The sequence below is a fragment of the Dendroctonus ponderosae genome, unplaced genomic scaffold (genome assembly GCF_020466585.1).
Source record: "Dendroctonus ponderosae isolate FM_Combo_2020 unplaced genomic scaffold, Dpon_F_20191213v2 Dpon_F_20191213_5, whole genome shotgun sequence".
NCBI classification, from domain to species: Eukaryota; Metazoa; Arthropoda; class Insecta; order Coleoptera; family Curculionidae; genus Dendroctonus; species Dendroctonus ponderosae.
Window position 1 is genome coordinate 8286405 of NW_026018715.1, and position 14352 is coordinate 8300756.

Sequence of the window (14352 nt, forward strand, 5' to 3'; positions counted from 1 at the left end):
TCGATGGATCACTTTCTAAAAAGGCCATTTAGTTCTTTCTCGAATGATCTAAAAATGAGCGTTCTTGCTTATTTCGCTTCCGAGAAATGAGCAGAAACGGGACGGAAAACATGAATTTTTGGCATAATCTTGCTCCTCAGTGTCTGATATTTAAATTTCGCTTACTGGGTCAAAACTGCTCGAATTTCCTCACTCATGTTGTTATGACGGAATCGTCAGCAAAAGTCTTTATTCAACAAATTTTGTGCCTCAAATGGGGCTTGAAAAACTTCGAAAAAAGAAGCATTTTGTTCCAGATACGCCTGTTATTGTTTGCTTTACTATTTTGCGATTTGCAGTTCCAGCTTTACTTTCCTTTGATTTAAATTGCTATTGCTGCTTTAATTGTTTTCCTACTTTCCTACACTCCTCAGTGTTTATCAACTGATCTGTGTTTTCATAGAACATTGCAGTATATTTTTTCAACAAATCCTGTTCATGTTTTGTTGTGCGTTACAGTTTGTAGCTCTGATTCATATTGTTAGTTTTCCTTTAAATTTTCTTTGCTGTTTAATCAACTAGTTTCGTTTTGGGTCTTGATTATCTTTTCCGTGTGATTTGTAATTTCTGTTATTGAAAGTTGATTCTTCCTGCGCTTATGCAGTTTAGTTGCTTCTTCATGTAGTTGTAGATATATATCACCATATGTTGATTTCCTTCTGAAAACTGAATCTTCTCTAGATTTCCTCCCTTCTATCAAAAGTTGGTGGCTTTTTCTAGTTTCGTTCCTTTTTTTCGTTTTTTAAGCCTATATTTAACATAAGTCTTTTTATTCATCATCACTTAATTGCATTTGAATTCGTGTGATTTCTTCCAGTTGGATGAAATTGCAAAACCTTTGTCAATTTCACTATCTCTTGCTCTGATTCTAAGAAGTCAGATTGACTTCTAGGTCTTCTATAAAATCAAATACATGAGCGAAAAAAAAAACAAACACTCAATAAAACCCGCATATATTTCAAATATTTTATGATGCCAATTTAAAAAGCTTTTAGTTAATTGTGGGTTTTATTGGAAAGAAAAATGTGGGCAAATATCATCGACCCTGCCTCAACTGGTTTAACCAGCTACTAAAACGCAAACTCTCCGATATGAAACCAATAAAGCTAATTATAAATATTTATATGTGGTTGCCCAAAATTTTTCTTCTTGCAGGTTTTTCCGCTACAATTCTGCAGCTAAATCGTGTTGTCCGGACTATTGGTGGCTTTGAGATCGAATGTTTCCAAACCGTTGTTTTCTTCGTAACAAGCACATTGAGTCCTGGAACAGTTCTTGGACGGGTAGACCAAACACTGATCCATACACTGTATATCGGCGCCACTAATTCCGCTGAATTCACCTACAGCTTCACATGTTGATCTGCAAAACAAATAGTGTAGGAAAACAGGGTACAGTAGATTTAAAGAAGCCACATTTGCTTAGTTTGTTTTGATATACAAGGAGCTTAAGTGTTAGAGGTTTTTTTGTGTAAAATTGGGATACACAGAGAGACTCAAGTCCGGAGCAATTGCACCTGAGGTTTACTGGAGGGTTTAAAGGGAGTACATAGAAAATTACAAAAAAATAACTGCAAAAACTGGTACATTTGCAGAAAATTACATCAGAAAAATTCTCATTTGCTCAACTCAATTTCACATCAGTTTTCATTGCCTATAAATATGTTTGGATCATAAATCATAGCTTGAGGTCTCGGCGAAAAATTTGTCAAAGCGGTAGAGCAGAAGCTTTTCTTCAAACTATTTTGATACGCAGTATCTTTTAAAGCCCGCGATCAAAGAAAATCTGTGACTCAATCTCTGGGGAACTCAATGAATTTTAAGGACCTGACGCAGTGCTACGTAAATGGCTTGGTGCGCTAACCCAACGCACCGGCGCAGTAACTCAGTTCCGTTGCTGGGAAAATGTTGATGACTTTTTTTCCTTGCTTTTGATTTATTTTAAGGGCCATTTAACAATAATATTTTTAACAGTTCTTCAAAATTTGAGAATTTTTCAGTTTTAGCAAATTTACTCATTTTTCTATATGCTCAATTTCCAAAAAAAATCACTTAAAAATACTGAAAATCTTAAGGTATTTTTCGCCAAAAGATATGAAATAAATTTTATTAGAACACTTGGCTCCTTTGTCACTTTGTAAAAAGTTTTGAAATCGTTTTCCAGCTGCGAATTTGGGACAAAAGTCAAATAATTTTGCGAAAGTTTATAATAAATTATTTGGAAAACTCGTCACTTCCATTCCTCTGACGGCTGTAAAGTTTGTTAAAAAAATGTGGTATTTTAGTTTTTAATTAATTTTTTTTACTTTCCTTCGAGTCGAATTCGGGACAAAAACGAAAATAAATTTATCCAAAAATTTTTTTTCCCAAAAACTATTAAGGTTTTCGCAAAACCGAACACAAAACTAAAACTTTTTAACCAAAAACGCAAAAATTTATACTTTTCTGATGATTTCCTTCTTTTCTGACAATGGGGTTCATCGATTTGCAGAGAACTTTAGAAAACCCTTTTCAGCTTCGAATTTGGCACAAAAACCAAATAATTGTATTCAGATTTTTTACCGAAGAGCAAAAGTTTCCAAAAAATTATTTAGAAAAGTCTCGACCCTCATCGCTCTCAAGATTTTTCTATTAAGCAATTCTTGCTACACAAAAAACGTATTATTTTCAGTTTTACTTAAAATACTTACAATCTTCAGGTATTTTCTGTGAAAATTATAAAATAGGTTTTATTGGAACACTCGCCTCCTGAACAGCTTTCTAATTTTTTTTCTGGAATCTTTTGCAGCTTCGAATTTTGGACAAAACCCTAATAATTTTTTCTAGATTTTTTTCTTAAAAACATTTCCCCGAACAGAACAAGTGAAAGTTTATAACCAATTATTCGGAAAACTGGTCACTTTTGTCGCTGTGAATAACTTGGTTTATTTAAATTCCGGTTTCTTCACTTTTTGGTCAATATTTCTAAGTAAAACTCTCTCTAAACAGAACAACGTGTTTTTCCTAACGTCTTATTGTAAAATACTGGTAAACTGAGAGTCTTTCATGCAAAAAGGATTTTACAAGAAAAGTCGTCGTCTTTACAGTTTGGTCTTCTTTATCGTCTTTTTCGAATACCCGTTTTATCTTTGAATTTCGGACAAAATCGAAACAGAGTTATCTTGTTTTTTTTCGACAAAATTTAGGTTTCCTTAAAAAACGACCAGAGGAAGCAAAAGCATATAATCAATATTTGGAAAACTAGACACCCTCATCGCTGTGAAAATTTTTCAAGTTCAAGAAGTTTCTTCAAAATATTCTGATTATCCCCGGTTTTAGACCAAATAGTTTCAAGCAATCGTATGAGCGAAAGCCATATGTTGACGGCTTTTCTTGTTAGATGTTAAAATTCCGACCTCGGCCATGAGTTATAACTCATTAACCAATGAGTTAAAACTCATTAACTCAGAGAGCGGCAACAACTCAAAAGCGCAACTCAACACAGTGTTTCCCAGGCCTAATATCTTCACAGTAGTCTTCAAGTAAACCATTGTAATCCCCTTAAAAAAAAAGCTATTTTGGCGTAACACTGTAGAGATATTGGAACCCAAAAAATTCAACTTTGCATATATGGAACATCAAAGAGTTACTATTAAATTCATTCACTATCGTTAAGGGTTCATCTGAAGATCGAAAGTCATGTGAGTCAATTTTCATTTAATTCTATTCTAGATCCTCGTTTTCGACCAGTTTGCAAACTTCCGCCAGAAACCCTATAAATATTTGAAATAAATTCATAGACTTACGGACATTCGCAGACTTCCGATGGACAATTGGGAGGATACCTCAAACAATTCGTCATACACCAATCGTCTATTCCCGGTATCAGCCTGTAGAGACTATTGGCAACACAAACTTGATCTCTTACCACCAATGGTAACACGTTATATGGAGCGCTCAGCCTGTAGTCTTGGTAGTACAACTGGTAGGGATTGTCTTGGCCAACAAACAGCGGAGGAATTGCGCCTGCAAGGAATATTTCCAGAATTTTCTTGATATTTTGTTGGTGGCTAATTCTGACCTGCTGCGTTACTGGTAATGGCAATATCAGCACAGTTGATGAACGTTTCGGACTTTCCACATCCGACTGCATGGGTGCCGTTATCGCAAACGCCCCATTGGTTACCAGTATAGTAAATCCATCGTAAAACGCATTGGGTGCATGTTACGTATGGTGGCAGCTGCACTTGATATCTGGAAGCAGACGTTGGAAAAAATGTGTAGCTCCAATTTTCTCTTTGTCAATGGCGAGTTGCCTACCGAAACACCGCTTTTTTTACTCCATCCTCCGGGATAACAAAGGCCACATCTTTCGTCTCAGTTAGGTATAGAGGAAATCGCTCAAAACACTCCCGACTGGCCTCCTGCTTGTAGTTGTTATTCGGGCAAATAAAGACCTCAAATCTCCCATAATGGTTCGCAGTCAGTTCCACCTCTATGTCGATTTTCTGCCCAACACTGGAAGTAATCTTTGAAAAAGGCCCCTTTCAGTATCTTCCATTACCTGTAATGGCGAGTAATTATTCCTTTAGCGAACATGCCGCCAGCTTCATGAGGTCGCGGTTCTTGAACATGGAAGGCATCTCCACATAGGCCACATTTGCCTTCGTTTTGCTCCCACTGTACTGAAAAAAACCTTCTTGCTTCAATTGCTTCAATGGATTTGACCCTTCATTCAACCAACCTGTGTATCCACCGCAATACAATTCGTTGTCATTGTAATTTACTGGGTTCGGAAATCCGAATCGCCACATCGAGTTTCTCGCTGGAGGGTCCATGAGGCGTCCATGTGCCTCCACAAGAGTAGTTCTAGTGACATACCCGAGGAAAAATGGTAAAAGAACAGTCCAAAGCATTTCAGATTGGGGCTACTGCATCTGGAACATGAAGAGTCTTTCTAGTGAATGGAGAGTGAGAAACTCTGGATTTTTATAATCGATTTGATACGCATTTAAAAGCGCCGAAAAGCTTATAATTGCTTTGGAATATCCAGAATATTGTTGTTTAAAACTTTCCAATAAAAAAGGTGCTTCCTATACATAGTTCTAACAAGCGTCCTGGTTTAAAAGGTCGGGATGATTTGTCTTGAGGTTCAAACAGCAAACAGGTTTGCATTTTCTTTTTATTACGTCTGTATGCACCGAACTTTCAGTATGTTCCTGCACACTTGCTTTATTTTCAAAAACTTTCGGTTTGGAAATTTGCCAACATTTTTGTCTTAAAAACATAATTTCCACAAGTTTTTTTAATACAGATTGATAAAAAGTGCTTTTATTTCACAATACAGTTTTTTACCCATTTGCGTTACACACATTACGTTTCTGACTGTTTACTTTTCTCGAGCTTTAAACTTAAGTTTTCTAAAATACTGCTAAAAACCATTTAGGGTCAGATTTGCGGCGTTTTTTGCTACATCAACTGAATATTGAAAAATCGCATTTACACGCAATATATTCTGTCTATTATTTTGCATTTATTTGTTGTCGTTTGAACGATATTTGCAATGTAACTAAAGGAAGAAGCAAAAGTAAAACATGTTGGAACAAATTTTGCAAGGCTTGAAGACCGAAGCTGAAGCGTTCAGAAAATTGGAAGAATTGAAGTGAAGCACGATACAGAAAAAAAACGTGCTTAGAAGAAAAATAAGAACAAAGCAAAAGAACAACAAACTATTAGAAAAACAGGGAAAAAAATCAAACTCAACGAAATGCGTGTGTAAGGATGAAAGGATTTAATTGAACACATTGACGGTGACTATCGAAAAATGGGAGGTTGGATGGTTGGAGCAACTGGAAGAAACGCACTTGAGGAAAATTAATTAATAAAATACAGTAAATCGTCTGAAACACAAAGCAAAGATAATTTTATAGCCAGTAAATCTGACTGTTTGATGCAATTTCCAAAAAACAGACCTACTAAATGAAGAATTGTTGAAGACGTGTGAAGATGTAAACAGCCCAGCAATTGTTGCATGTTTCAGTAAAACAAATTGATTACACTATTAGTTGTTGAACAAGTGAAGAAAATCACTCACACACAACTGCAGAAGTAAAGACGGAGAGAAGAGACAAGTTCTTATTAAAATCTTCAACTATTTATTTAAAGGAAATGAAAAGCGAGGTGTTTTTTCGAAAATGTTCAACCAAGACAACATTTGTTTGATAAACTATCCAAAGTCACACAGACTCGAAAAATTTAACATAAAAATAACTGAAACTTTCAAATTTGTTGCCTGAACAATGCGCTGGCTCTTCTTTCAATCAGGTCCAATCGTCAACTGGATTTATTGTAACAAAAGCTGAAAAAGCGAAAAAAAAATTCTAAGTTTTGAGGGCGATCGAACTGTGAAAAGCTTAAATCTTTGCCTTTACTGGCAAGCTGGTTAAGCTGTTTCTAAAATGAATATCGCAGATCAAAACGTCTTTAATAAATCAACTTTGAATGATTACAGAGGGCGTTTTAGGGAGAAAATTAGCCAGCAGACCTAGAAGTCCTAGACAATAACAGAGCTGTTAATAAAAATGTAAGTAATGAATCTGATCTAGACCCAAACACTAGCGATAATTTGGCAACAAAATCCATATTTTAGCCCCAAATAGGAGAATAATAGAGCAATAAAATTTACTTTTATGAACCACTTCAGGATCAATCGGAGATGCCACTATGTCTGAAGTGAATTCAAATCTGTAGAAAAAGCATCCAGTGCCCATTTCGTTACAAAGTTTTCCCAATTTTTGTCCAGAAAAAAACATTTTTAAGAATTGACCATATTTCATATACCTACCATAAAGCTGTGCTACCTTTTCCACGGCTATAAAAATCCGAAATAAAAATTGGTGGATGGATAGGAATGTTACATAGTTTTGTCCAAGAAGTACTTTAATTATATCGACTATAAATTTGGTGAAATATACTCATTGATATTTAAAATAAGTAATTTGTATCCTTACAGCCATGATAGTAAATGAAAAGCACGTATTTCGTAATGACGATACGATATAATTGGGTCAAACGCACGAATTGAATTTTAAACTTGCAATTGTCTTTATCGAACTAAGTAAACCGTTCTAAGATGAAAATATTTATTTAAAAGTTTACTACACAGTCAACACTTTGTTTAAAAATAAATTCAGATTTCTGGGATCAATGCTGAATCTTGCTGCTAGTTTTTTAGAGCCCTGAAGTACTCCTGAGGTATCAAGGCTTCTGACTGTAGGACTAGGCATCAATTATTTCAGTTTCTTCCTATATGATGAAACATTTTGTTACCATGTTGACCACATTGCAGGTTTTGATCATTTTTCTAAATATTTTTTTCTACCTCATTTTTTAATATAAGTTTAGTTGTAATCAAAATGTATTTTTCTTTCTCAACATATTAATTGCATTTTGACGAATTTTTATCAATTTTTTTCAGTTGTTTCTAAGTCTTTTCGGTGTTATTTGTGAACAAATTTTTTGCCTGATTCAGCGTAACTCCATTTTTGCTTCAATCGGACCTGAGAAACTTGAGGCAACTTTTCCTTAAACCATCCAACCTTGTGGCTTCAAATCTCCGACCTCAATTGTGGATTTCAATCTAAATTAATTGACCTTTTCATTAATTCATCCAATGGCATTTAGTGTTCTATGATAAGCCGGTTGTTCCTACTTACAAATGAAAAAAAAAACTATATCATATTTTGCATTGTTTCCAAAGTGAAGTTCAGGGATCTTACGATCCGGTATCCGAATTTGATGGATCAGCTGGCTTGAAATATTTTGATCTTTTGCCTCCTCTTAAGGTCGGTAACTTTTCCGCCCGAACACAAAAAGCTGTTGATTTGGCGACATTTGCTGTTATGTGTAATAATAATTATGCATATATTTTTGATTTTAATCCGCTGGCTGGACACACCTATGCACCAGGCTCGGATTTTGGAAACTGCGCAATTATTTTCATAGCCTGTTGAAAAAATGGGAACAAATTAAAAGTTCTGGCATAGTTGACGATAACTCAAAATCAATTCAGGTATATTCGTGCCACCCAGTGACCACCAAATGCACGTTACTTTACGGAAGAATTCATTAAGCAAATGAGTAATTAACCCGAAAACATCAACCAAAACCACTGTTGGTTTATCGACCTCTTCTGTTTGGACAATGATATGAAAGATGGACTGGAGCAATGGCCGCCACATTTCAAGGAATCTCGAAGCGTAGGTGACTATTTCGCATGATAAATTGTATGTAAATTTTTGCATTGAATAATTTCATTATTGTCATTGCCAGAAATTTGAGCGCTTTAAATAACAATGCGGAAATCTGCTTTGTGGTAAGACCAAAGGTTACACCAGGTTAATCCAAAACTTTTACATTTATTTTCTTTGAACATTTATATTATATCTGCCAGGATAATCTGCTGGTACTGTCAGAGAACCTTAGGTCAAGTTGTGCCACCCTGTAAACATTGCAATATATTTTTTACAGTCTAAAATGTGGAAATATATTTATGTAATTTGTATGCCCGGATTTCTGGCAAGAATGTAAGGACACAAGGTGAGTGCAAACGATAGCAAAGAGGCAGTGAAAAGTTATGAAGAAAACACACGAAAGCAGAATACAAAATATTAATTTACTGACTGCAAACCATTGCAGACAATCAAAAGAAAAAACCGTCCGAACATCATTTATGAAAGAAAAAATCAATAATCGATTAATAGTTGAGAGACCAAAGACATCGACTACTTTGACTCGAAATAGAGGTCAAAGCACGGGACCAAACCTCATTAGCAGGCAGATTTTCACTTTTACCTCATTTATTGTGTACTTTTCAAATTATTGAAAGAATAATCAAGTGATATTGCAAGCAAAACAATACAAAATTGAATACATTCAGAGGCTAAAATAACATTTGCATACCATAGTTTTTTGTATAGTAAATGTCGAGTTTCTAAAACTCCAGGATGTGTTCAATTGTAAATTCGTACCGATCCGCACGTGTATTGGATACCATATAAAGTAGGAAAATCAATTTTTCAAATCTCCACGACTTACGAAATAATTTGACTAATTTAAAGACATTGATATATAATAATATAATAAGGCAAATAGAGTTTGAGCCATTTCCATCTTTCGACCTGATGTTGCACTATTATTGAAATTGTGTAAGTTTTTCCCACAAAACTCTTTTATATATAAGTAATGGATATGAGGCTTAAGCAAAATATATTGTGCTAAATTTCCCAACTACGATCTAAATTGTGCAACATCGAATAAAAGATAGAACGTGCTTCTATGAAGATAATCTAAGGAAGTTTTTATTATAGAAAAAAATATCCAACTTTAAAAAATATATCAACCATATGCAAAAGTCCTCTTAAATTATGTTCATTATTTTTTTCCAAATTGAAATTAATTTTACAGTTCAGATGATTTCATTGCGTTTATATTTTTTTCATTTATATGAAACACATAGGTATTGGAACATTACTAATCTACGAACCAAAATAAAGCATGCAGGTAGATCGATCAAGCGCGAGTTCAAGTTGTTTCTAATTATCTCCTGTTCTGTACATGAGTTTTGTCAATGTGAGAGCGATTATTAAACTAAGTATTGTTATTTTCTGCAACGCGTTGTTGCAATTTTCGAATTTATTAGGAAAACACCTTGTAAAATTAATACTCATCGCCGGCCAAGCAAAGGAGAATCGATTCTATAACTTGTAATGTTTAGCGTGAGAAGGAAGACAAATTAAACTTAAGAAAACAGCGATTTTGAAATAAGTGTATGTGTTTTTCGGAAATATTCTTTTGTTCAAAACCATCCAGCCATCTGTTTAAACACAATTTTAAACTTTTATTGCAACCAGAATACAAAGCTTGAAAAATAAAACTATATCGTTCAACTAACCCTACAGTTGCTGTTTTTTAGGGAAAATCTTGTGATGTATTTATAGAGAATGTAATGAAAAGCAACGAAAATTAAATTAAAGTTTTCATAGAATGGCCCCAAATTATCGACTAAGCCTGGTTTAATAGAGAAAGTCAATTAACATTTCAAAAATAGTAAACTGAGTCTTAAATTTACAACTCAAGCCACTTAATTATCAAACGGTTAAACGATATTGCAAGTTTATTTTGATAAAAAAAAACATATAAATCTGCCGGTCAATGCCGACGAACTTCATTAAAAAACGTGTTACAACCGCTTCTACCAATGTTTTGAGAAAAATATGGGAAATTATTACAGAACATAGAAAAGACAAAACCTGTTATAAAAACTGATCTCGATAAATTGTTTACTGCATAATCAGAACGCTTTCAACTTTGAAATCGGCCACAAAATATGGAAATTATAGCAATATCCCTTTCCTATGCTGCTCGGTATAAAAATCTTCATTTACTGTAAAAACTGCAGTCGCAAACAGAATGTAAATGCTTCACCGTGTATACTGGTTGTTACTTTATTTACTAACTACAATACATCTTGTTCTATAACGTTAGCATAATACCTATAAAGCATGAACTAAAAATAAACTAATAATTCAACAAATATTAATGGGTTATGGAACTGCAGTACATTATTTAGATAAAAACTACAGCATCTGCTGGGCAGAATCTAAGCAATAGAAATTTTTTTCACTTACGTCCTTATACAGAGTACGATGATAACAATGCGCGATTTCGAAATTTAGCTACCACCGCAAAGCAAGTGCTATACGATCAGCAAAAGTGTCTGATAGTAACTGAAGAACGACGGCTGGTTGATGTCTAGGTCGCGAAGAAGGCCGTGAATTTTAACGAGGAACCAATCAGCCGAATTGGTGAGTAGTCGTCAGTCAAGGTATAACTAATGGGAAAACGGGCAAAGCCCGTTTTTCTTGTTCAATTTTTGCCGCCTAGGAAAACAACGTGACTTTAAACAATTATTCTCATTCGAGTTTCAGCTTTTCGTCAGCCTTCAGGCCCACTAGTTCTTCGCTTTTCTCCCAAACCGATTCAGCAAACTTCTTGTTCCAGGTTCCAGGAGGAGAAGGAAACAGTCGACAGTCCCAGAAATGTTTTCCTGTTATGTCCTTCAGCTTGTTGCACAAAGCCAGATGAATGATCGTTTGTGCGCCTTCATCAACAGTCTGAAACATTCGGAAGATATTGTCGGGCTAACCAATGACCATCCTGTATATTTACTCGCACCTTTCCATAAGCAAATAGCACGGTGTTTTTGAACAGCTGAACTAAAGATTTCAGTTGCAAGAAGTTGCCGGAGTTCATGTAAATGTCGGTGTTAACCAGACCTGGATGGAGGGAGTTGGAGGTGACGCCACTGTTTTTCAGTCGGTCTGCAAATCCATTGGCGGCAATCACGTTGCATAATTTGGAGTTGCCATAAATCAAAGTAGTGCGATAAAGGGACATCGGGTGTCCATTCGGGTAGTTTACATTGTCTGCCGTCAAATTGGTAATAAAAGCGGAAGCAGAACTGACGAAAATTATTCGGCTGGGTGCCGATTTCTTCAAAAGACCTGCAAATGCAGAGGAATTTATTTAAGGAGAATGAAGCAGCGACTGGAAGCGCACAAGTTTGGCTAGAACAAAATTGCATCCATTTCAAAGGACGCGAGTTATTTCAAATTGTCACTATACAGACCAATTTGCTCCAAGGATTCAGTCACTAGAAGTTCTTACTGCGAATTGCGAATTACTGCGGCCTTAAGTTTGTCTTAAGAATTTTTAAATTGAGCAAAAAATAAAAGCTGCAACTAAACTCTAAGTTGGCTGCATTTCCAAAAATTTCAAGTGTTTGCCGAACCAATTAACTTGACCACATTGTCTCTTGGCTCAAATTTATTATCCTGAATTTAAATTTACATTTGAAAAAAACTAACTGATTTGTATTTCATCTGTTTTATCTAGAAGAAAAAATATTTGGTGCTATTAACCAATATCATTAAATGAACATAAAACACATTTTTTGCTAAGATTAATTTCCTGAATTGTTCTTTGTCTATATGAAATGTTAAGCGAAGCTTGATCTCAACATTTTTATAATGACGGCTTTCTTGCCACACTTCAACACACTTACACTACATTTAGATTTCTGTTAAGTCGCTTTGTTCTTACGCAAAATACAAATAGGTTTTTATGCTGTTTTTATGTAACTATAAAGGTATTTGTTAGATTTTGTTTTTGGTTGTTTTGTTTGTTAATTCCTGTCCTTGATTGTCGTTCATGATTTCTGTTTTATATCGTATTCTTAAAACACTTTAAAACATTTCCGTCTAATGCATTAGAATCTTTTTTGGAAGAAGTTATTTTCCTTTCGCTTTTGGTTTATATTTCGCCACTAGGAATTCATATATTCATGTTATAGAATTTGCGTATAATTATTTGCACATTTTAATTAACTGTTTTACATGGAATAACAGTTAACAGTCTATTACCTTTATAGGCTTTGTAATTTTATTTTAATCTGTAAAAAAATCAAGTTTTTTTACTCTAAACCCTCACATTTTTGTACCAGTTTCTGTCTATTTCACAATTTGCATTTGTTCGCTCTGTATAATTAACGAAAATATACAGAGAGTGCAAGAAGAAATGTCTTGTAGAAATGGAAACTTCATTTATATTTCAGCGGACTGTTTCTTGGAAAAAAGCTCGGCACCTCGATTTTAACTTGTAAATATATTTTTTTATACTAAATTAATTTACACAGGGTGGATCAATAATAAGGTTACGACCATCAACTTATTTTTTTAAATGGAAGCATTTGCTTTTTATCTCCATTCGAATTCTCTATTGAATTCTAAGTATGATTCAATAATTAATGGAGAAAATTTCTTTAAAATGTCTGTAGCGCTGAAAAGGATCGATTTACGGTATACATAAGGATACATTTACGGATTGGCAATATCCAAGGCACTGGTTAAACTCTGGTAGTGGATTTTCTGAATTGGCTTCATCCTACTTGCACAAGTTAAAATAAAGTGGATAACAATGTCACACATGCACAAAGTTTATCTTTGTCGGGGAGACTAAATAGACCAAACCTTCTACGGAAGAGACGCGCGGAATTCAGGGCATTTTGCTTATTATCGGCAAATTAATTCTTCAGAGAAAGTAGAAGTGAAGTTGTTGAAGAAAGCGAAAGTGGCAGCAATAAGGCACAACTAAGACCGTGTCGAGTTCAACTGAAACAAACACCAACACCAAGCATCGAAATCCATCTAAGCGCATCCTTGCTTGGAAAAACCTCCGCAGCAAGTAATAGTTCGCCTGACGACTTTTCCATTGTTTTATCAAAACTAAATTAAAATGTTTTACTTGAATAAAGCTTACCTGTAAGCAAGTGTGTTAACAAAAAGGGTCCCAAATGATTAATCTGCATGGTCGGATGCAGTCCATCGTCAGTGTATTTATTCCCCACAGTTCCCACACCCGCATTATTAATGAGGATGTCCAATCGCTCCTCAGTGGTGTTGATGTCTTTGGCAAATCGCCTGACAGAAGATAATGAAGCCAAATCGAGATACTTTGTAACAATATTCGTGTTGTGTGTCTTGTCTATTATCTTCTTCTTTGCCTTAGCGCAGTCAACTTTGTCTGCTAAGATCACTCTTGCGCCTCTAGAGGCCAATACTAATGCGGTTTGAAGACCTAAGCCTAGCAAAAAATCCATAGTCCTCAACAGCAAAAACTAATAGTAAATTACTTACCACTGCAAGCTCCGGTGACCAGCACAGTCTTACCAATTAAGCACACCATGCTCCTACATTTCCCCACACTGAATTTTTGAAACAATTTCAACACAATCAGCGCTATGATTGGTAGTGAAGCGACTATAATAGCCAGAATGGCATATTTCAAATAGACATAGTAAAACGAGTGTCCGTAAGCCATTGCAAACTTTTTCGGATTCAGTTAGAGGACCAGAACTGAACTTTTCGAATAAACTCTTCGTTCTGAAGACGCTGGTACATCCGGCCCATAGAGAAAGCTTTCAATGCGAAAGAAAGCGCGGAATTGGAGAAATGGTACTTGTTCTACGGGAAATGGTGCCTTGGGTGTTGATGTTTGAAGTGTGTAAAAATAATCGCTTTTGTGTATAATTTTAGATGTGAATGAACCGAAATGGAACTTTCACTTTGGTGGCAACCACATGTCGTTGACTAGGTAAAAAAGGTTTGGATGTTAAATGTTTGCATAAATAATTATGTTTTTCATTATTAGCATTGTTAGGCATTAATGTTTAGATGCAAATTTTTTAATTTCATAATTTTTATGAAAAAAATTTCGA

General features: G+C 34.9%; 2 protein-coding genes across 2 annotated transcripts; both read right to left on the reverse strand.

Annotated features, from left to right (window-relative positions):
* Positions 1-975: 975 nt before the first annotated feature.
* Positions 976-10793, reverse strand: LOC109539607. Its single transcript, XM_019907459.2, has 7 exons — positions 10706-10793; positions 4762-4954; positions 4582-4702; positions 4338-4535; positions 4099-4271; positions 3824-4043; positions 976-1401 (listed from the first exon to the last, which is right to left on the reverse strand). The coding sequence occupies exons 2-7, from the start codon at positions 4931-4933 to the stop codon at positions 1218-1220; spliced, it is 1068 nt and encodes a 355-aa protein (XP_019763018.1). The 5' UTR covers positions 4934-4954; positions 10706-10793; the 3' UTR covers positions 976-1217.
* LOC109539608 (retinol dehydrogenase 11) lies at positions 10507-14040 on the reverse strand. Its single transcript, XM_019907460.2, has 4 exons — positions 13772-14040; positions 13395-13718; positions 11253-11581; positions 10507-11191 (listed from the first exon to the last, which is right to left on the reverse strand). The coding sequence occupies exons 1-4, from the start codon at positions 13953-13955 to the stop codon at positions 10991-10993; spliced, it is 1038 nt and encodes a 345-aa protein (XP_019763019.2). The 5' UTR covers positions 13956-14040; the 3' UTR covers positions 10507-10990.
* Positions 14041-14352: the final 312 nt, after the last annotated feature.